A 23,589-nucleotide genomic window follows, 5' to 3' on the forward strand; every position below is an offset into this window, starting at 1 on the left:
ACTCTGTGTGGGGATGAGTTACATTGTGAAGAGGATCTCCACAATGTAACTCTCATATCCACCCAGAGTCATCCTCATCCCTTTTCTCAATGCCAGTTTGTCAGCCTCTGCCGATTACTAAAAAACGGCCAAATATCGGCCGATATATCGGTCGACCTCTACCAAGAGTACGATCTCAGTTATTAGTATATAGCCGCATACCTGACAAGCAATTGACATTGCCATTACAAATTCTAGCTGTAATCTCTAGCCGCTCCATCTATTGCCTATAAAATTGTATTTTTCTTGACATGCCTCCATCAAAAAAAGTAATACTGCATTATGGCCATGAGATGGAGCCATTGATCATAGGAAATCACTATATAAAGTAAAATTCGACCAACGTGTATCATGGTCCTGTTCTTTCAACAATTTTTTTAAATACATCTTAAGTGTTTGTGAAATCCTATACCACAAAATGTGCTCAGCCAATGAAAGGTAAGGACTCCATTTTTATTTTTATACTGCTATCCATGGCCGACACGGTACAACACTTCATCCATGTCTTTGGTGATCTCTGATCTCTGATCTCCTTATGAACTGTTTCTTACATGATGAAGATCAGCCATGGAGTATATCTGAGGTGTATATCAGGGTGTGCTTCTTCCCCACATGAGAGCTGTGATGTCCAGCAACATTCATATACAAGACATTTCCCGCACTCAAGGCACTAATACACCTCGAGGGTTGTGTGGGATCCCTGATGTACAGGAAGACAGGACTTCAGTGAGGAACAATTCCCTCACTCAGGACAGGAAGGGGGCTTCTTCGCTGTGTGCAATCTCTGATGCGTATAAAGATTTGACCTCTGTGAAAACCTTTTCCCACACTCACTACAGGAATACGGCTTCTCACCCGTGTGAGACCTCTGATGTCTGACAAGATCTGATGTTTGTACAAAACATTTCCCACACTCAGGACAGTCAAATGATTTTTCCCCCGTGTGAGATCTCTGATGTCTTACAAGTTTTGATTTTTTCAAAAAACTTTTCCCACACTCAGAACAGGTATACAGCTTCTCCCCCCTGTGCAATTTCTGATGTTTGTAAAGACTGGACTTTAACGAAAAATATTTCCCACACTCAGGACAGGAATACATCTTCTCTCCTGTGTGGAATCTCTGATGTCTGTAAAGATCAGACTTCCTTGAAAAAGATTTGTCGCACTCAGAACAGGGATAAGGTTTCTCTCCTGTGTGCAATCTCTGATGTCTGTAAAGATCGGAATTCCTTGAAAAACATTTCCCACATTCAGTACAGGGATAAGGCTTCTCACCTGAGTGAGATCTCCAATGTCTGTTAAGATGGGACTTTTGTGAAAAACATTTTCCGCACTCAGAACAGAAATATGGTTTTTCCCCCGTGTGAGTTCTCTGATGTGTGACAAGTTCTGATTGTTTTGCAAAGCATTTCCCGCACTCAGGACAAGAATATGGCTTTTCACCTGTGTGAACTCTCTGATGCTTACAAAGAGAGGACTTCTCTGAAAAACATTTTTTGCAATCCCGACAAGAATACGGCTTCTCCCCCGTGTGAGATCTCTGATGGGTGGAAAGATGGTACTTCTGTGAAAAACATTTCCCACACTCAGGACAGGAATACGGCTTTTCACCTGTGTGAGTTCTTGTATGGACAATAAGTCCGGATTTAAAATAGAAACACTTTCCGCACACAGCACAGGAAAACCTCTTCTCTGTTGGAAGGACGGCACCGTCCCTCACAGTCTGAGGTTCCTCAGGATAAGAGGAATACGATGGTCTGGCACCGTCCCTCACAGTCTGAGGTTCCTCAGGATAAGAGGAATACGATGGTCCAGCACCGTCCCTCACAGTCTGAGGTTCCTCAGGATAAGAGGAATACGATGGTCCGGCACCGTCCCTCACAGTCTGAGGTTCCTCAGGATAAGAGGAATACGATGGTCCGGCACCGTCCCTCACAGTCTGAGGTTCCTCAGGATAAGAGGAACACGATGGTCCATCTACACTGTGTGGTGCCGGATGGACATTTGAGGTAGTTGGGTTTTCTCCTGGACTATACTGTGTGATGTCCTCATCTTCTACTTTACAGTCTGGAGACAAAGTGAGACAATCCTCTGAAGTTTTCCTCATCTCCCGTCCATCTACTAAAATAGAAATAAAAAGATTATTACTAGACATGAGCAGATTGGTTCCCCTAAACCAGGACTCCGCCCACATCAGGCAGCTTTGTCTCTGAGGATCTTACAATTCCCCCCTCAAGGTAACTAGTAAATGGCTCCTCTGATCTCCTACCAGTCCATTTCTTTATTCATGGACCTTAGAGAGTGAGGAAACAACGAGAACTGTCTTTTATAGGAGAGACAGTGATGAGTGGATTATAGAACGAGTGTCTCCACCCCTTCTATCACTCATTGCCATCTTCCCAACACAAGAAGTCCTGCACTTCCTTATTTAGTCCATGATGTAGTCATGAATAACAGCGGGGCTGAGCCCCACCAGAGGTCAGAGAGTGAGGATGGGGAGAACAACCAAGATGAAGACTGGACTGATCCTGAAGACCATCATCATTGGGTTATTGACTCCTCCCTCATTATCACTTTCTGTTTAAGGTTCTGAATTTTGAGAATGTTATCACATTATTAACATATAAAAGTCTGTGCTCCAATCAAATCATCAGATATAATTGTCAGGACTCAAAGCTTAAATGTTTACCAAGGCCTGATTGACATCTATGCATTTTTTTTGTACATATTCAGTTTTGTAGAAGCACAGTACTGTCCATTTAACATGGTTTCCTATGGGTCATGTTCACATGTGTATATTTTATGGAAAGTGCCAGGGACTTTTTTTCTGGTTTTTGGTTCCATAGACTACAATGGCTCAAAAACGTGTATTGAAAAACACAAAAATGCACCTGGCATAGACAAACTGCAACCTGCATTGGTGTGAACCAGACCTTAACTGAGACAAGTTGCATTGGTCCCACACAGCTGCCTCCCTTCTCCTGAGACTGCACTCAGTGACTTGAGTTTGAGACTATACAGACATATTCCTCCACCCGACACAGCCAGAAAACAACAGAGTGAGTAACCTGGGAGAATTGTTGTGTCAGAAATCTTGCTAGACCCGGGCATGGGGCAGAAAACCCAAGACACATGTCCTAGGTGCCTAGGTAAGGTAACACCTATTGCAAAAATCTACATTTTCCTGCCAGCTGAACCCCAGAATCTCCATAAATCCAGTCTAGATACATAAATTGTGTCTGAAGCACAGAGAAGGAAGATTATCCAAGAGAAATACAGGAATACAGGACGGGGAACACAGCTCAGGAAAGTGACCAGGGGATTACAGGCTGATATCACCCAGTCCCCGCCCTACTCTGGGCCAATCAGTGAGCAGTATGGGTGGAGGAATGGATTTAGTGTTATTAACCCACCTGTGCTGATCTCTGTAGGAGTGTCCTCCTCTATAAGTGTCCCCGTTATTCCATCCTCCTCCATAGACTGCTGATCATCACTCACATACCTCTCTTCTTCTTCTTCTTTAATCACAACTTTTAAATCTAACAGATCTTCACCCTAAACCAAGAAAACGAGAGAAAATTATATCTGTAAAAGATATGTTTACATAAAAAAAATATTCACACATCTCCAAGAGTCCATGTTCCAGATGTTCACTTTCACTAACCTTGTAACAGTGAGGGATGGTGTGACCTTCCTGTGTGGAATCCCGGGAATACAGAGGACGGGGACATCTCTCTGGTGGGTTTCTGTAGCTGGGTGACTCCACCATGGTGTCCTGGTACAGATCTTTGTGTCCTTTTACAAGCCCTGACTCCTCCATCACCCCATCCTCATCCTCCTCCTCTTTTATCTCTTCTTTTACTTCAACTTTAGAATCTCTCAGGTCTCCACTCTAAATATATAATAAAAATGACATCAATGGTAACAATGCAGATAATGTACAGATCCTAATGATACCATCAGTGATTGTACCTCACCTCTCCTGTCAGCAGCTCCATCATCTTCTTGGTGACTTCTAGAATCTTCTCCATGTTGTGTCTCTCAGGTTTTAGGGAGTCACATGGAGGCACTGTGATGGTCATATGATCACCTGACTTCACAAGAGGAAATCTCTGTATTGGGAAACCAATAGGAATGTCAGGTTAGAATCCCAGAATTCTCCTCACCCCTCCGGTCAGGTCCGTGTTTTATTAATAGAGATAAGAGTGATGTCATTTGACCTCCCAGAATCCTCCTCACCTCTCCGGCCAGGACTGTATTTTGTAATAGAGATTAGAGTGATGTCCTGTGACCTCCCAGAATTCTCCTCACCTCCACGGTCAAGTATGTGTTTTATTAATAGAGATAAGAGTGATGTCACGTGACCTCCCAGAATCCTCCTCACCTCTCCGGCCAGGACTGTATTTTGTAATAGAGATTAGAGTGATGTCCTGTGACCTCTCAGAATTCTCCTCACCTCCAAGGTCAAGTATGTGTTTTATTAATAGAGATAAGAGTGATGTCACGTGACCCCCCAGAATCCTCCTCACCTCTCCGGTCAGCAGGTAGATAATCTCCAAGGTGAGGGTTAGTATCTTCTCAGTCATGTGATGCCAGTCCTTCTCCATCCTCATTGATGTGGTCTTGTCATATACACAGATTTCCCTGTTGATGGATAGCAGAGAATGATATTGTATATGGACTGTATTAATTGTAAAATATTGGTGTCATGGTCAGGTTAGGAGACCAGTATATAGCAGTAGAGAGGCTGGATAAGTACAGAAGTAGGTCACCCTGATGGATGATGTGGGCTCATCCGACGTGCACTAACTCGTATTCACCAGAGCTCCTGATGGTGGAGATGGGTTTTGCTGCATGTTAGTACCAGTTTGTGGTCCTCAGGATCACCCAACCAGGTGAGCAACCCAGGGTCCAGGAGGCGATAGAGCAGAATGGATAAGCAGCAGTATAGTCAGTAAACAAGGCAAAGGTCACTAACAAATGGTTGCAGATTGGGATCGAGCAAAAGTTTAATTAAGGAACAAGCCAAAGGTCAGTAATGAATGGTAGCGTAGATACAGACTGTAGCAGGAGTGACGAGAGCATGATATCGTGGAAAAAGTGTAGCGCTAAAAATGATTTGAATTCCTTGTGATGAATTCATAAATAAATAAAATAAATAAATAGACAATATTCATATACAACACCACATGTGACAATGGATAGTGTTACCATTAGTAGTAGTCCATAAACCTCCAATAAATGTATACTAATGACAAGAAACTGGACGGAGCCAGAAAAATAAAAGTGAATGAAAACTGTTCATAAAACAAAGTTCATATATGAAAGATCCAGTGACTATTCACCTAGTCACTGGATTTTTCATATATGAACAGTTTTCATTCACTTTTATTTTTCTGGCTCCGTCCAGTTTCTTGTCATTAGTATCCATTTATTAGAGGTTTATGGACTACTACTAATAGTAACACTATCCATTGTCACATGTGGTGTTGTATATGCATATTGTCTATTTATTTTATTTATTTATGAATTCATCACAAGGAATTCAAATAATTTTTAGCGCTACACTTTTTCCACAATATTTTTCTAGCAAATTGATCTTTCTTACTGTGTTAGCTGCTCCGCTCACACATTATTAGATAGCACGGTATTTTTTCTTTTGTAGTTTGTAAAGAGCATGATATCGGCTGGAGAGAGCACAATAATCTGGCAAAAATTAAATGGAAATGCATGGCCTAAATAGGATGTTTATGGGAGAAACAAAAGGTTCAAGAGAAACAAGCTTAAAGGCAAGATCATTCAAAGAAATTGTCCAGAGAGCAGTCCAGTATTTGTCAAGATCGATAAAAAAAAAAAAAAAAGCGGGCACACTGGCCTAGTGCATTATCCCACAAATTTTATTAATAATGGAATAAAGTAAAGAAATACTACTCACAAACACAGACGTAATCTCCCAAACTCTCTTCGGCTCTGATGAAGGGGGACATGCCTTCGAAACACGTTAGCCAGCAGTGATCGGAGAGTTTGGGAAATTACAACCAAGTTGTGTTGCCAGATGAGCGCTTTTACTACCTATGTTTGCGAGTAGTATTTATTTATTTTATTCTATTTTAATACAATTTGTGGGATAATGCACTAGGCCAGTGCGCCTGCTTTCTTCTATCTATCACTACAGTGTTCTGAGAACAATCCTGGTCCTAGAGGTCAGCAAGGCTTCAAATGAGTTATTCACTTCTGCAATAGAGCTATTGTTCCATTTGGGTTTCTCAGGGGATCATTGTTGTAGCTGTTCAGCATCCCAGGTGGCTCAGCAAGTAGAGACACCTCCAGACACAGGGGGCCAGATTCATCAAGAGATACGACGGCGGATCTCCTGATCCGCCGTCGTATCTGTGAGACCCGACGGTCGGATCTGTGAGATCCCATGGTCGGATCTATGCGACTGATTCATAATAATCAGTTCCGCATAGATCTCCCTTAGATCCGACTGGTGTAAGTGACTTACACCAGTCGAATCTTAGGCTGCAATCTCCCGCCGGCCGCTAGGTGTCGTCGCTTTTTTTTTTACGCGTCGCATATGCAAATGAGGAGAACCGCCGATTCAAGTCCGTACGCCCGCCCGGCGCTTTTTTTTAACATCGTTTGCATTCGGCTTTTTCCGGCGGATAGTTACCCCTGCTATAGGAGGGGTAGCTAATGTTAGGTATGGCCGTCGTTCCCGCGCCGAGATTCAAATTTTTACGTCATTTGCGTAAGTCGATCAGGAATACCGATGGCCGCAATTGACGTACCCGCTGCTAACAATGACGTCCTAGCAACGTCATTTGGAGCATGCGCACTGGGATATTTCGCCGGCGGCGCATGCGCAGTTAAATCGGCGCGGGAACGCGCCCGATTTTAATTGTACACTCCCGCTAGCCGCGGAATTTGCATTCCGCCGGGGGGAGTTACGATCCGACGGTGCAATTTGCTGATCTACATGAATCTGACCCAGTAGGTGTTGCATATTCAGACCCGGGTCCTGACAATTAGGATGGAGATATGGGTGGGCTGCCCCAGTGTGTGTTGGAACACATAGGTTGGACTACTTAGGAGTTTATTTAAAAAAAAAAGATATCTGCATAACCATTCATCCTGAAAATATGTGAATCTGTAATTTCTGCAACAAGGAATGTTCTTAAAGCCCTGTACACACGGCCCGGATTCTTGTCAGGAAAAAAACTTTGTTTTTCCTGACGAGATTCCTGGCAAGAATCTCTTGGCAGCCGTTCTTTTGAATGGCATAAACGCGGTGACGTCATCGACTACGCCGAGCATGTGCTCGTCACATTCGATTCTGTCGCCGCTATCTTGCTTCACCCTACCTATTCCTTGAAAGCTACCGCACATGCGTCAAAGTCATTTCGAGCATGCGCGGGTTTCCATGGAGGCAGGTAAGTATACAGACGCTCGGGTTTCTCGAGAATCTCACGACGAGAAAAGAGAGAGCAGGATCTCTATTTTTCTCGTCTAGATTCTGGGCAGTTTTCTTGACGAGAAACCTCAAAGCCTCGTACACACGCGTAGTTTACTCAGCAAGAAAGCTCTGCCAGAAGTTTTCTTGCTGAGAAAACCGCGCGCATGTACGAGGCTTTAGGCTTTTTTCTCCTTCGAAGGAATGTTCTTTTTTTATGGGCCTTGTAAAAAAAACAGAATTGGCCCGGATGGGAAGTGGTTAAAACAACAGCTCTTGCAGAGAATACAGCGGTGAACACAAATTACACGGCAAACACATTTGGCATAAAATATTTAGAAACATCATTTGACACCGACTGTTCTACTTGAATTTGCAGGGGTACTAATTGAAAAGAGGGGAAACGGGTTCTCAGAGAGAAGACAAAGAGAGCACTGGTGCTCAGTAGAGGGACAAGGGGTGCACTGGTTCTCAGTGGTGGGACAATGGGGCACTGGTGCTCAGTGAGGATACAAGGACAGGCACTGGTGCTCAGTGGGGGGACAAGGGGGGCACTGGTGCTCAGTGGGAGGGGGCACTGCTGCTCAGTGAGGGGGATAGGGGGCATTGGTGCTCAGTGGGGGCACCGGTGCTCAGTGCGAGGGGGACAAGGGGGCAATGGCGCTAAGGTGACACCTCTTTAAAATTAAGAGAATGTTCCAGCCCCTGTAAGTGGGGAAATGTTCTGACCCTGCAGGAATTTTATCTAGATTTCCACACTATATATGTGTGTATCATCATCTGCTGGAGATAAAAGATGTCATAGTGACTATGGAGGAAGAGGACGAACATGAGGGAGAGGTGTTACTAGGTGAAAATAAGATCTTATTACCTTCTCTGCTGCCACTTCTAGCAATGTCTACTCTCTATTTCCTCCCGACTCACCTCTCGCCTGGAACTTCCTATTTATACCTGACATCACTTCCTGTCTTTCATAGAGACTTCCTGTATGTTTCAGTATTGGTGGAGCTCAGAGGAACTGCAGTCCTGAGAAACATCTCATAGTGTGAACACGGCCTTGTGCTGAGTGTATGTACTGTATATCCTTAGAGCAGTGGTCTCAAAGTACCGGCCCGCGGGCCATTTGCGGCCCGCGGACCAGTTATAAATGGCCCTTAGGCAGGGTGGAAGTGAGGGGAGCAAAAAAAAAAAAAAAAAAAAATAAATAAAAATGTTTTTTTTTTTTTTTTGAGCTGGTGCCATCTGGTGGTGAGCCGTTGGTATTACACGTTATTACCACCAGATGTGAGCTGGCGCCATCTGGTGGTGGCCGTTGGTATTACAAGTTAAGCATTACAAGTTAAACAGCAATTCTAATGTCATTTTACACTATTTTCACTGCCATATTCTTCCCTCTAATTGGAACCCCCAAACATTATATATATTTTTTATCCTAACACCCTAGAGAATAAAATAGCGATCATTGCAATACTTTCTGTTACGCCGTATTTGCGCAGCGGTCTTACAAGCGCACTTTTTTGGGAAAAAATTACACTTTTTTAAATTAAAAAATAAGACAACAGTAAAGTTATCCCCATTTTTTTTTATATTATGAAAGATAATGTTACGCCGAGTAAATTCATACCCAACATGTCACGCTTCAAAATTGTGTCCGCTTGTGGAATGCCGACAAACTTTTTTACCCTTTAAAATCTTCATAGGCGACGTTTAAAAAAATCTACATGTTGCATGTTTTAAGTTACAGAGGAGCTAGAATTATTGCTCTCACTCTACCAATCGCGGCGATACCTCACATGTGTGGTTTGAACACCGTTTACATATGCGGGCGCTGCTCACGTATGTGTTCGCTTCTGCGCGCAAGCTCGTCGGGACGGGGTGCGTTTTCTGGCTCCTAACTTTTTTAGCTGGCTCCTAGATTCCAAGCAAATTTGTCAAACCCTGACTTACACCAGTGCTGGTGGTAATAATGCGCTCGCTGACACCAGTGCTGGGGGTTAATAATGTGTTCGCTGACACCAGTACTGTTGTTTTTGAAGTTTGAAAGTTTGCATGCGGCCCCCCATGGGATATGAAAACTTGTCTTGTGGCCCTCAGGTAATTTGAGTTTGAGACCCCTGCCTTAGAGATGGGTCATCTCCACCCCCACCAAGGGGGATAGAAATATATTACTGCCAAGTCCAGCCTTTCTCAGCCAGGGTTCCTCCAAAGGTCTCTAGGTAGGGGTTATGTCTCTCATGATGATTTCATGATGATGTAAAATAAGGTGACCAGATTTTTTAAATGAAATCCGGGGACATATATATTTTCTTTTACTAGTACTGGTGGCTAATCAGCGACTCTCTGCCCACTGCCACCTGCCTCATAGCCTGTTAAGTCTTAGGCCGGAATCACACTAGTGCGGTGGGAATTTCAGCTCTCTTATCTCTGCAGAGAGATAAGAGAAGTGTTCAGCAGATTAGCTCCATTTTAGATGCAAATTTGGAGACCTGGGAGAGGTTCCAGGTGAGAGGAGAGTGGGGGAGAAGTGTATTGAGCTGAATGAGAGAAATTCCTGAAGAGAACTGAACACATCTGGGAATTAGATGCGTACCCATAGAAGATAATGGGACTGAATTCGCACCTGAGCCGCACCGCAAGACATAAAAACCGCACACGGTTTGGAGGCAATGCGCAGTGCGAATGCATCGCACATATGTGAACCAGCCTCATTGAAAACAATGTATTTTGAAATGTCCTGCGAATTGGAATGCGGATTCGCATAGGTGTGAACCTGGCCTTAGGGTCCTTTCACACGCGCGGACCGTTTTTTAGATCAGTTTTTTATCATCAGTTGATCCGTTTTTTTATCCGTTTTACATCCCTTTTTTTATCAGTTGTCATCCGTTTTTTTTTTTTGTTAGAACTTTATTTTTATTTTTATTTTGATGAAAAACGGATGTTAGCGGATCGGATGTTAAACGGATCGTCCGCTAACATACGTTTTCGTCCGTTCTGTTTTTTTTGACGGAAGAAAAATAGGGTTTTCTTCCGTTCAAAAAAATGGAGCTTAACGGAGACGGATGTTAACGGACGTTAGCGGATGCTCATCCGCTAACGTACGCTATCCCATTGGAAAGCATTGCAGTCCGTAAACGGACGTATGAAAAAACGGACGAACGGTCCGCACGTGTGACCCTTAGTCTCTGGGCCCCCGGCTACTACTGGGTGGGGAGTGGAGGAAGATCACTCCACCAGGGAAGGCAAGGAGATAGGCAGGTGGCTGGCCGAGACTTGAGCCAAGGCAGAAGAACATGCAAGTGGAGCTGAATGGGCATGCACCTGAAACTGAAGAAATATTCCCTCCGCCCTGACCAGCACATGATCATCAGAAAGGGGCACAGATAATGGAAAAAAATACACCCCCCCTATGGAAGTAGGAGCAGCGCAGCGGGGGGGTGTAATTCAGATTTTTTTTTTTATTCTGCATTTTTAAATTGCCCCAGCCCCTGTTTAAATCCAATCCGGGGAAAAAACAGGGAACAGACTTGGTCCGGGGACAGTGTCCTCAATCCGGGACTGTCCAAGGAAACCAGGGATGTCTGGTCACCCTAATGTAAGAACATTCTTCTATTGCCGACTACTGATAGAAGGAAAAGGGGATCCTTCCCCCATAGGATCAGTAAATGGACCTATGTTTGGACAGAATTTGGCTTGATTGGGGGTTTAGCGTATGGCTGAACTAGATGCGTATTTAATCTAGTCGAACCTTGAGCTGCAGTATTACTTACACTGCTATATGTGGCAGCTTCCTGCTCAGGCTGGATGATAGGGAGTCAGTGGCCGTGGGCAACCTAACACCATGTTAATGAGTATGGGGTACATAGTACCCCTACTCACGCACACAAAAAAACACCTATTGAAATAAAGACACACAAAATGTTTGACATGTCCTTTATAAAAAAAACAAAAATCCTGCAAAAAGTCTCTTGGTGTAAATCCATTATCAATCACAATGGCTGCCCACTGACTCACTGAAAAAAAAAAACACCCAAACCACACGATCGATCCAGATTCTACAAAAGCCAAGCGACAGCTCCCCAAGCTGTTATTAGCAATATAAAGGAAGGGGTAGGGATAGTGTTGACATTTCTTCCCAAGTATGGCCATGTTCAGGCAATGATGTAATGCTGCATTTCCAACCCATTTGCTTGTGTGTCCATCAATTATAAAGAATGGCTAAGGGACATCAGTGTTTTTTAAGGACTCAACAAGTGAAAATCAGCCACTGATTATTTAGCAACTATTGACAGTCATAATCTGTTATGTTCATCCACACCGAGCACCTTAAAGGAGAAGTTCAGCCTGAGCAATGCCGTGAAACCATTTCCTGGTGCCCAACAAGGTTGGGGACTGTTGCTCTACTCTATACACAAAGCTGTCAAGACCTGGATCACCTGCTGGTGACGCTGTGGTTCTCAGAGCCAAAGGGTGCAATTCCAGGGGCCACCAGCAGCCAGCAGATTCCAGTAATTAGGTTCCACCTGATACTGGCTACTGGGAAGGTTTATAATCCCTCCCTTAACGTTCATCAATGTCTCAGTGTTCTGCATATAAGCCACTTCCCTTCTTGATCCTGTATCCTGCTACCCCATCTCTGCTCCTCTAATTTTCCGTTCTGGTCTTGCCCGGTTTATGTGAGCTTCCCTCCACTTGTATATCTTGTATATTCACTTTTACTTTCTGCTTGGCAAGAGGTGAGCTCTATATTTTGAGCGGGGCACAGTGTGGGGAAAAGAGCATACTGTGCCCCCTGGTGCCTGGAAGGGAAGAAGTCTGTGGTCAGTGTAAGGAGAACAATACACCTGTCACAGCAGGGGACCTGAAATTTACCTGGCTAAACCAGCCCATATGTAGAGGTGTCTGCATGCACGAGAAACCTGAGGACAGACTCTAGCCTATATGTAGAAGCATCTGCCTGCAGGAGAAACCTGAGGGCAGCCCCCAGCCCATATGTAGAGGTGTCCGTATGTGCACGAGAAACCGGAGAACAGCCCCCAGCTCATATGTAGAGGTTGCTGTAGGCACAAGAAATCTGAGGACAGCCCATACGTAGAGGCATCTGTCTGCACAAGAAACCTGAGGACAGCCCATACGTAGAGGCATCTGTCTGCACAAGAAATCTGAGGACAGCCCATACGTAGAGGCATCTGTCTGCACAAGAAACCTGAGGACAGCCCATACGTAGAGGCATCTGTCTGCACAAGAAATCTGAGGACAGCCCATACGTAGAGGCATCTGTTTGCACAAGAAATCTGAGGACAGCCCATACGTAGAGGCATCTGTCTGCACAAGAAATCTGAGGACAGCCCATACGTAGAGGCATCTGTCTGCACAAGAAACCTGAGGACAGCCCATACGTAGAGGCATCTGTCTGCACAAGAAATCTGAGGACAGCCCATACGTAGAGGCATCTGTCTGCACAAGAAACCTGAGGACAGCCCATACGTAGAGGTATCTGTCTGCACAAGAAACCTGAGGACAGCCCATATGTAGAGGCATCTGTCTGCACAAGAAACCTGAGGAAGCCCCCAGCCTATATGTAGGGGCATCTGTATGCATGAGAAACCTAAGAACAGCCCCCAGTCTATATGGAGAAGCATCTGTCTGCACGAGGACAGCCCCTGCCGATATGTAGAGGCATCTGAAGGCACAAGAAACCTGAGGAAGCCCCCAGCCCATATGTAGAGGTGTCTGTATGCACAAGATACCAGAGGAAGCCCCCAGCTTATATGTAGAGGTATCTGTATGCACAAGATACCTGAGGACAGCCCTTGCCCATACGTAGAGGTGTCTGTCTGAGAGACCCCCCCCCCCAATGTACTGAAAGAGCCTGTGCCAGTTGCTGCCATCATCCCAGTTTCCTCAGACCAGTCTGACTCTATACCAGCTGCTTCAGTCCAATCCAGCTTGTTCAATTAACTGCTGCTCCAGTCCAACCAGTTTCAAGATTGCTGCTTCAGTCCATCCTGCTGTTCCTGTCCAGACAATTGTCAAGACACCAATTGTCAAGTCTTACCTGTCCCTGTACCAGCCACCTCAGTTTGGCCTGACATTGCAACAACTATGGGTCAGTTTGTTCCAAACTCGGCCTCAGATGTGATTTGGGACTCTCAGTACCTGGCCTTACGCTACCACAAAAATATTTCCTCAGGCCTTTCTAAGAATTTCATCCACCCTTAGGGCAGACTGACTTCACTCAGCCAAGTGGGGATCTTGACCACTGCTTAAAGCAGGGGTGGGCAATTATTTTTTCGATGGGGCCACATGAGAAACTAAAAATATTTTGGAGGGCCGGGCCAAAAGGCTAAACTCAATACTGCATAAAATCAATTGTATTTCTTTATAAAAAGCAGTAAATATCATTGTTGGACAACTGGTACGAGTACTTGTACTTTATATATACACATAGCAATAGGGTACAGCGGTACAGAATAAAAAAAAAGTATAAGTATAAGTACAGTATTAAAAAGTAAAATATATATACATAGCAATAGTGTACAGTGGTACAATATATATACCGTATATTACAAACCCTCTCTTTGAAGAAACCTAACATTTGATTTTGCCTAATATCAAATCCATGCTGGGGCTTGTAGTTGCCCATCCTCAGAAGATGGGCAACTACAAGCCCCAGCATGGATTCAGTAAGGGCGGTCTAGCTGCGTAGCAACAAGATAAAGAAGATTGGAGTTGAAATTGATTGATATTCTTTACTAGCTAACAAAAGTTATTAGGCAAAATCAAATGTTAGGTTTCTTCAAAGAGAGGGTTTGTAATATATATATATATATTGTACCACTGTACCCTATTGCTATATATATATATTTTTTACTTTTTAATACTGTACTGTATTAAACACTGGGGCTTGTAGTTCCCCATCCTCTGAAGAGACACAGGTTGGCAGTTGCTGGGTGAACCCTGCCTCTTGGGTCTTTCACCCTGTCCCTCAGCTGTCAGCAAAGGGGTTTTAGGGTTGTAATATACATGGCATGCCATGGGTGGACTCACCTGTGTATTACACCGGAATGACATCTCACACTCACAGCGTCTACTCCTCACATTCACGCCGCATGGATTGCTCCTCACAGGCGCGCAGAAAGGCAGCTGACGTCATCTGACGTGACGCCAACTCCCTGCCTGTGCCTGCACGTACGGCTCAATCCGTACTCTGCCTACGGCCCCGCCCCCCCCCCCACTAGCTGCTGGCCGGCCCAGCCACTGACTAGCCAGGAGGAGGAGACGCTGTGAGATGTCACTAGGCCCAGGCACTACCGTAGCTAGCGATCCACGGGCCAGATTAAAAAGGTCCGCCGGGCCGTATACGGTCCGCCGGGCCGTAGTTTGCCCAGCTCTGGCTTAAAGCCACTGTGCACCAAGTCCATGTTCCAGCTTGGCTCTGCTGACACCTCTCTTGCTGTCCAGTCTGACGCTACAGATATTCTACCTGCTATCCAGTTTGATACCATTGGAGCTTCATCTGCTGCCCAGTCAGATGCCACTGCTCCTTTACCCACTGAGCAGCCCGATGTTGCCTTTATGCTACCTGCTTCCCAGCCTGATGTTCTTGACAAAATGCCTACAGTTCAGTCTGACCCTGCTGACATGCCATTAGCTATCCAGCCTGATGTCACCGATCCTCTACCTATAGTCCACTTTGACTCCATTGATCCTCTCCATTTATCCTGTTTGCTGACCCTGTGCCTGCTGCCAAGCCTGCCTCTGCTGACCCTGTGCCTGCTGCCAAGCCTGGCTCTGCCGACCCTGTGCCTGCTGCCAAGCCTGGCTCTGTCGACCCTGTGCCTGCTGCCAAGCCTGCCTCTGCCGACCCTACTGCCATGCCTGCCTCTGCCGACCCTGTGCCTGCTGCCAAGCCTGCCTCTGCTGCCAAACCTGCCTCTGCTGACCCTGTGCCTGCTGCCAAGCCTGCCTCTGCCAACCCTGTGCCTGCTGCAAAGTCTGCCTCCGCTGACCCTGTGCCTGCTTCCCACACTGCCTTTGCCGATTCTGTGCCTGCTGCCCAGCCTGTCTCCAATTCCTGTGCATGCTACCCAACCTGCCTGTTAATCCTGTGTCTGATGCCAAGCCTGCCTGTGATTATCCATTGCCTCCTCGTCAGCTTGCTTCTGATGATCCTGTGTCTGCAGCCCAGCCAGCCTCAGCTGAAAGTGTCTGCTGCCCAGCCTGGCTCTGCTGATCCTGCACCCGCTACTCAGCCAGTCTCTGATACTAAGGTAAAGCGCTTGCCAGCTGTTGGGTCTGATACCTCTGAGTCTCTACATTTGTTGCGTGTCTGGCATGCATCTGTTCCGAGATTCCTACAGCTGCCCTGCCTGAGAACCTTTTGCTTCTATTGTGCCAAAGCTTGGTGGTCCAGACACCCACTCTGAGTTCAATAGCTGCACCTGCTATAACAGTTCCAGTAGTAGAGGTCTTCTGGGGAAGGGCAGAGTTCTGTTTGAACATTTCCTTGACCAGATATAATCTCTACAACTTCAGGCATTGGTAGGGGACCTGGGTTGGGTAGCCAGCAAAACAGCATGGGGTCTCCTTACTCTGCCTGTAAGTGGCGCATCTGTACCATGTATAGAACCTGCTGCAGCAAGAAAAAAAATGTAAGTTGTAAGCAATAATAAAAAAATAATAAAAAGAAATGGCATGGGGGGCCCCTCCCAACCCATACAAGGCCATTTGGGTCTGTTTTGGATTTTTAAGGAGAACCCTGCACCAATTTTTTTTTTTAAACATCATGGGGCCCCCCCAAATCCTACCATACCCTTAGGTTGGTGACGGTCGGTGATGTCCCAGGGGGGGGGGGGGGGGCGGTGCCACCAAGTGATGTCACAAGGTGGCCCCGCCCCTTACCTATTTAGAGAACTGTCAAACGGCAGAGCACATTTGGCAGTTAGCCTTCAATTTTTTTTATTTTTTTGGGTCCAGCAGCGGCATCGTAATTGACGACGGATCTAAAATCGGGGGAACATTGTTTTTTTTTTTTTTAACTAGTTCCTGCCCACCGCACGTCATATGACGTTGTCGGGTTTAAGCGATGATATCTGAATGATGCCTGCAGCTACAGACATCATTTTGATATCTTCTTTTTTAACTGGCGATTCCCTACAACATAAGAATGATTATAACGAGGCTGTTCAGTCGCTTGATCGTTCTTACAGGCGGCGAGAAGGGACATCTCCCCCCTCCCTTTGGTGCTTCTACCGACTCACCCCTGCCATCGGTGAGTCGTAGAAGGGAACCGTTAGCGCCAGATGCTGACGATAGATTTATGACGGTCCAGATGATCCCCAAAGTCTTTATGATCGTTCGGAGGCTGGCTGTGATTTTTATTTTTTTATTTCAGGCTTCCCAGCATAGAGGTGAGTTATGGGGACTTGTTGATCCCAGATCTCACTGTAAAGAGGACCTGTCATGCGTATTTCTGTTACATTCCTTGTAATAGGAGTAAAAGTGTCAAAGTAAAAAGAAAGTGTCAACTAGAAAAATAAAAGCAAAATTAACAATATAAAAATAAATAACAAATAAAAAAAAATTCAAGCGCCCCTGTCCGCTCACATGCAGAAGTCAACGCAAACGTAAGCCGTGCCACATATGGAAACGGCGTTCAAAACACATGTGAGGTATCACCTTGAATGTTAGAGTGAGATCAATAATAAAAAAAAATGGGCTAACTTTACTGTTTTTCTAACATGGGGACAAGGTGCTTTGCGGCGACGGGCAGATCCCCCTGCCCCAAAGCACCCCCCCCCCCATGTTGAGGGCATGTGGCCTGGTATGGTTCAAGAGGGGGAGCACTCACTCATCTCCCCCTTTTCTGACCTGCATGCTCGGATAAGGGTCCCCACATTTTTTTTTTGGCATAGGGTTCCTCTTAAAATCCATACCAGACCTGAAGGGCCTGGTATGTATTGGGGAGACCCCACGCCATATTTTTGTTAACATTTTTGTATTGCCGGCAATTTAAATGTAATTTTTTTCTTTATAAATATAAGTTTTGCTGCAGCAGGTTCTATACATGGTACAGATGCGCTACTTTACAGGCAGAGTAAGGGGACCCCCCCAGGCACTATAGTTAAATGTTTTTTTTATTTTTATTGTTTCATTCTAAGCATCATTAAAATCTCTGCTCCAGTAAAAATAATCTTTTTTTTTTTTTTTTTTAATTGCATTGATACATGTCCCCCAGGGCAAGTAGATGAGACCCCATACCCTTTGTATGCCCAATAACTTGCAAAAAAGTCTTCAAAACGGGGACTTACAGTTTTGAAATTCAGGTCCCATAGACTTCAATAAGGGTCCAGGTCTGAACCATAGACTTCAATAAGGGTCCGGGTCTAAACTTTTGTGATGTTCGAGAGTTCAAGTGTGAACCAAACAGGGTAGTGTGCCGGACTGGGACAAAACATAGGCCTGGGCATTTTAGACTGAGAAGCCTGTGGCATATTTACCGGGAGGCACGAAGAGCATGGGGGGGGGGGGGGGAAACTAGGGGAGGACGGAGTCGAAGAACACTAGGGGGCGGAGAGCACAGAGGCGTCGGAGAGTACTGGGGGGCCAGAGAGCACTAGGGTGGCCAAAGAGCTCTAGGGTGGCCAGAGAGCTCTAGGGTGGCCAGAGAGCACGGGGGGTCCGGAGAGCACAGGGGAGGCTAGAGAGAACAGGAGAGGCTGGAGAGTACACGGGAGCCTGAGAACACTGGGAGGGGTTGGAGAATGGAGAACACTGGGGGGGCTGATGAGCACAGAGGGACTGGAGAGCACTGGGGGGCCCAGAGAGTGCAGGGGGGCGATAAGCACAGGGAGGCCTAAGAGCACAGAGAGGCTGGAGAGAACAGGGGGGGCCGATAAGCACAGTGGGGCCTGAGAGCACTGGGAGGGGCTGGAGAGCACTTGGAGGGGCTGATGAGCACAGGGGGCCTGAGAGAACCGAGGGGCTGGAGAGTACAAGGGGGGCGATGAGCACAGGGGGCCTGAGAGCACTGGGAGGGGCTGCAGAGTACTGAGAGAAGCTGGAGAGCACTGGGAGAGGCTGGAGAGCACTGGGAGGGGGGGCTGATGAGCACAGAGGAGCTGGAGAGTACAGGGGGGCAATGAACTCTGGGGGAGCCTGATAGCACAGCGGGGGGCACCTAAGAGCACTAGGAAGAAACTGGATAAGAGGAGCGGCTGCATACACAGTAGAAGTATCCATTTCTTTATTTTTCTCCTACAGCTTCGGAATGCCCACGGGAGACAGAGAATGAGAAGCAGGCATTCAGAGGCTGTAGAAGAAAAAGAGATGGCTTCTTCTACTGTGTATGTAGCCACTCCTCCTATCTAGGCACATGCACGGGGAGCCCCACTTACTTTCCCTCCAGTCAGGTGACTGGTGTCTCGTGTAGATCCCCTCCCTCTTCATGGTCACAGGTAACGTGACCTGTAGTCTCCGCCCTTGTCCCGATGGCCGAACTGAAATGGTGGCCAGCCGGCAAGGACAGGTGGCCCCGGCCCACTGGGCAAATGCCCGGTGTGCCCTATGGCCAGTCTGGGCCTGATGTTCAGCCCACCTCTGTGTGATTGGGTGTAAAAAATAATAATGCTATTAGACTATTTGCTGTGCTGGTTGAATATTTTCCATTGATTTAAAGTGGAAAATGTTGCATTTGGTCACTAGATGGAACCAATTGGTATGATACTTAGCGCCATCTAATGGACAAATGTTGCATTTTTGGTTTTAAATCAATGATTGGTTTAATACTGTGTTTTTATTTATTTTCTGACATTTAATGTCTACTGTATTTATAAATGTGTAAGGCTTACCCCTGCAGGAGCCGCTGGTGATGATGGGTTCTTGGTCCCCTCTACAACACCCAGTTATAGGTAGAAGGCTGCTCACACCTGTGTAACTTAAGTGTTAGTATAATACTCTCTATAACACTACACAGGAAATAGGCCAAGCGACTGGTGGTAGATTAAATGAATGTATTGAAGAAATGCAATCAAACAACGCACAAATCATTTAACAAGCAAACAGATTAAAGGATAACATACTAGGTATATGAGCACCGACCTATAAGCTGGTAGCAAATTTAGCTATAGAAATGCTATATTAAACTATAACTAGCACAAATAGAGTTTAAGTGAGGGCATCAAATATCTCAGGAAACAAAAAGTCATTGAGTGGACATTATGCATACAGCCCCGATAGCGGAGGTGGGGGGGATGCATTCCCGACTAAGGGGTACCCCTGGAAGTAACAGTACCTGGTGCCTAATTGTCAGTGTTGGCTGGCTTTCGTTGGGGCCCCTTTGTTGATAGTGCACATGTGGCTGTCCCTTTATCAGTGGGCAGCAGATGGCTAGTGAGCTGCCAAAGTCTCTCCTGCATTAACGGTGTCAGAATTGGGATAGGCATGGACATTCAGCTCACCCCTCTTGGTATAAAGGCATTTGGTCCAGATCACTTAGTGGTCTGCAGTCCTTTGAAGTTAGGTCCCACAAAGGTCAATGTCTCTGCAGGTCTGGTGCTCCACAAGGCTCAGTCTCTCTGCAGGTTTGGTCCTCCACAAGGCTCAGTCTCTCTGCAGGTCCGGTCCTCCACAAGGCTCATTCTCTTTGCAGGTCCGGTCCTCCACAAGGGTCCAGTCTCAGGTCCTGTCCTCCACAAGGCTCAGTCTCTCTGCAGGTCCAGTCCTCCACAAGGCTCAGTCTCTTTGCAGGTCCAGTCCTCCACAAGGCTCAGTCTCTCTGCAGGTCCGGTCCTCCACAAAGCTCAGTCCCTCTGCAGGTCTGGTCCCTCCACAAGGCTCAGTCTGCCAGCTCTGGTATAGGCACTCATGGCAGCAGGTCACTCAGGCTCTTGTATACACATGTAGACAATTACAAATAAATTAGCCGCACACCAACATCCGTCCAAAAGGTTTGATCTGTCTCATTTCTCTTGTAGACACAGCAAGAGCCCCTGGTCTCTGTCCAGGCTCAGCAAAGGCAAGACATCCAAGCAGCACGGCTTCCTCTCAGCAAAGACCTCTCAGTCTCTAGATTTGCCCAGGAAAACAGTCCTGTGTCGCTCCTCATCTGTGTGTAGGGATTTTGGCTCCTGTAGTTCTTGCAGCAATTCACTTCCATTACACAGTGACCCTTAAAAACTACAATTCCAATGATGCTCAGTGGCACAGCAAGTGTCCTATGGTGTTCTCATTGCCTCTGAACCTCCTGCCCTCTTTTTGGGCCTTCATTGCTGCCCGGGAAGGGGTAGGTTGGAGAGGTGGAAGAACAGATCCTGCTCTTGTCAGCGGCAGTGGGAGAGAACCATTCCATCTCTATATGCCGACCAGCTCACTACTAGCAGAGGAGGATCGGGTGAGCGGAGGCCCTGTTTACTGTTCATAGTGGCAAAGGAAAAGAAGTCCAGACACAGCCGGCAGCAGCACCTGGCTACAAATTAATATGATCTGAGATATTTGTATGAAACCACCCCTGATATAGTAAGCTCAGGGGGATATTCAAATATTTTTTTGGGTGGGTGTGGAAAGCACTCGTCCAGCCGTGACAAATTCTGTTTGCTTTTTTTTAAACAACGGGTGATTTCCTATGATTGCCAGCTTCATCTACTATCCATAACGAAGCATTATTTGCTAAATATCTCAATAAGGCTCTATATACACTAGCAGCTCCTAAACGCAACTCCATAAAAGCCTATGTGTCCACGTACACATAGGCTTTGAGAATCGTTTAGGAGCTGCTGAGGTTAGAGGAGGTTCAACCTCCCTCTACGGAACATGGAAGAATCGCGTTCATGATAGGAACGTTTTGACCGCCGGACGCAAAATTGTGTTGCGATTTTGCTGTGTTTAGTGCTTTCCCACGTCCGGCGGTCAAGGTAGTTCAAGTGTACATGAAGCCCAAGGAAAAATAGTTCAATGCCGCATTATGGCCACTACAAGCAGCCAATGAGTGTAGGAAATACCTGAAGGAAATAAAATAAGACCAATATTCGTCACGTCTTGATGAATACATTTGTTATTTTTTTTTTTTTTAAATATAGACCTCTAAGTCTCTACACCACAAAATTCACCCACTGAATGGTAATGACTCCATTTTACTATTGCTATCAATGGTCAACACGGTACAACACTTCATCCATGTCTTTGGTGATCTCTGATCTCCTTATGAACGGTTTCTTAGATGATGAAGATCAGCCATGGAGTATATCTGAGGTGTATATCAGGGTGTGCTTCTTCCCCACATGAAAGCTGTGATGTCCAGCAACATTCATATAGAAGACATTTCCCGCACTCAAGGCACTAATACACCTCGAGGGTTGTGTGGGATCCCTGATGTACAGGAAGACTTCAATGAGAAACAGTTCCCTCACTCGGAACAGGAAAGTGGCTTCTCCTTCACATGAGATCTCTGATGTCTGGAAAGATGAGAGTTCCTTGAAAAACATTTCCCGCACTCAGAACAGGAAAATGGCTTCTCCCCTGTGTGCAATCTCTGATGTCTGTAAAGATGTGAGTTCCTCGAAAAACATTTCCCGCACTCAGGACAGGAATACGGCTTTTCCCCCGTGTGAGACATTTGATGTGTGTCAAGTTGTAATTTTTGTACAAAACTTTTGCCACACTCAAAACATGAATACGGCTTCTCACCTGTGTGCAATCTCTGATGCGTGAAAAGCGTAGATTTCTGTGAAAAACATTTCCCACAATGAGGACAAGGAAATGGCTTCTCCCCCGTGTGAGATCTCTGATGTGTGACAAGTTCTGAGTTCTTTACAAAACATTTCCCGCACCAAGTACAGGAAAATGGCGTTTTCCCTGTGTGAGATCTCCGATGTATGAAAAAATGGGACTTCTTTGAAAAACATTTCCCGCACTCTAGACAATTATATGGCGTGTCATCTGTATGAGATATTTCATGCAAATTAAGTTTGGATTTAGAGGGGAAACACTTCCCGCACTCAGTACAAAAAAACCTCTCATCTGTGGGAAGGACGGCTCTGTTCCTCATAGTCTGAGGTTCCTCAGGAGAAGAGGAATACGATGGTCCATCTACACTGTGTGGTGCCGGATGGACATTTGAGGTAGCCGGGTTTTCTCCTGGACTATACTTTGAGGTTTTCCTCATCTCCCGTCCATCTACTAAAATAGAAATAAAAAGATTATTACTAGACATGAGCAGATTGGTTCCCCTAAACCAGGACTCCGCCCACATCAGGCAGCTTTGTCTCTGAGGATCTTACAATTCCCCCTCAAGGTAACTAGTAAATGGCTCCTCTGATCTCCTACCGGTTTCTTTGTGACTAAGGATGAGCTCCGGCGTGTTCGCAGAGCCCACATGCAGAGCCCGCCAGGAAGTCGGCACTGCACTGAGCTAATCACAGGCAGTGAGACATCGTCCTGAGATCGGGAAATGTCTCGCTGCCTGTGATTAGCGCAGCGCCGACTTCCTGGCGGGCTCTGTATGTGGGCTTTGTGAACACGCTGGAGCTCATCCTTATTTGTGACAAATACAGGACGGGAAACACAGTTCAGGAAAGTGACCAGGGTATTACAGGCTGATATCACCCAGTCCCCGCCCTACTCTGGACCAATCAGTGAGCAGTATGGGTGGAGGAATGTATTTAGTGTTAATGACCCACCTGTGCTGATCTCTGTAGGAGTGTCCTCCTCTATAAGTGTCCCCGTTATTCCATCCTCCTCCATAGACTGCTCATCATCCCTCATATACCTCTCTTCTTCTTCTTCTGCATTGCCCTCAACTTTTATATTCATCGGATCTTCACCCTAAACCAAGAGAATGAGAGAGAATATCACCTGTAAAATATACGTTTTTATTTTGTTACATCCCAAAAAAAGCAACTCATCGTCTCTACCAGTCCATCTTCTAGATCGGGCATCACTAAATAGCGGAACGTGGGCCAAATGTGAACCGCAGCCCTCTGCCATTTGTACCGCCATTTAGGAGCCTTTTCCTCCTCCTGTCATCGCTCTGTAATTCTCACAGAGCCGACAGAGAGAGGCAGGACAGTTCTGGTTGGGGGACGGAGCTACCCAATGTTATC

The 23,589-nt window shown here is 46.0% G+C and overlaps 1 protein-coding gene across 1 annotated transcript; it reads right to left on the reverse strand.

Moving 5' to 3' along the window:
• Nucleotides 1-753: 753 nt before the first annotated feature.
• Nucleotides 754-3,150, reverse strand: LOC120935501 (gastrula zinc finger protein XlCGF17.1-like). Its single transcript, XM_040347551.1, has 2 exons — nucleotides 3,108-3,150; nucleotides 754-1,791 (listed from the first exon to the last, which is right to left on the reverse strand). Exons 1-2 carry the CDS (start codon nucleotides 3,148-3,150, stop codon nucleotides 782-784), a joined length of 1,053 nt encoding a protein of 350 aa, XP_040203485.1. The 3' UTR covers nucleotides 754-781.
• Between the last annotated feature and the right edge of the window lie 20,439 nt (nucleotides 3,151-23,589).

This window comes from Rana temporaria, chromosome 4 (assembly GCF_905171775.1).
Source record: "Rana temporaria chromosome 4, aRanTem1.1, whole genome shotgun sequence".
Classification (NCBI taxonomy): domain Eukaryota; kingdom Metazoa; phylum Chordata; class Amphibia; order Anura; family Ranidae; genus Rana; species Rana temporaria.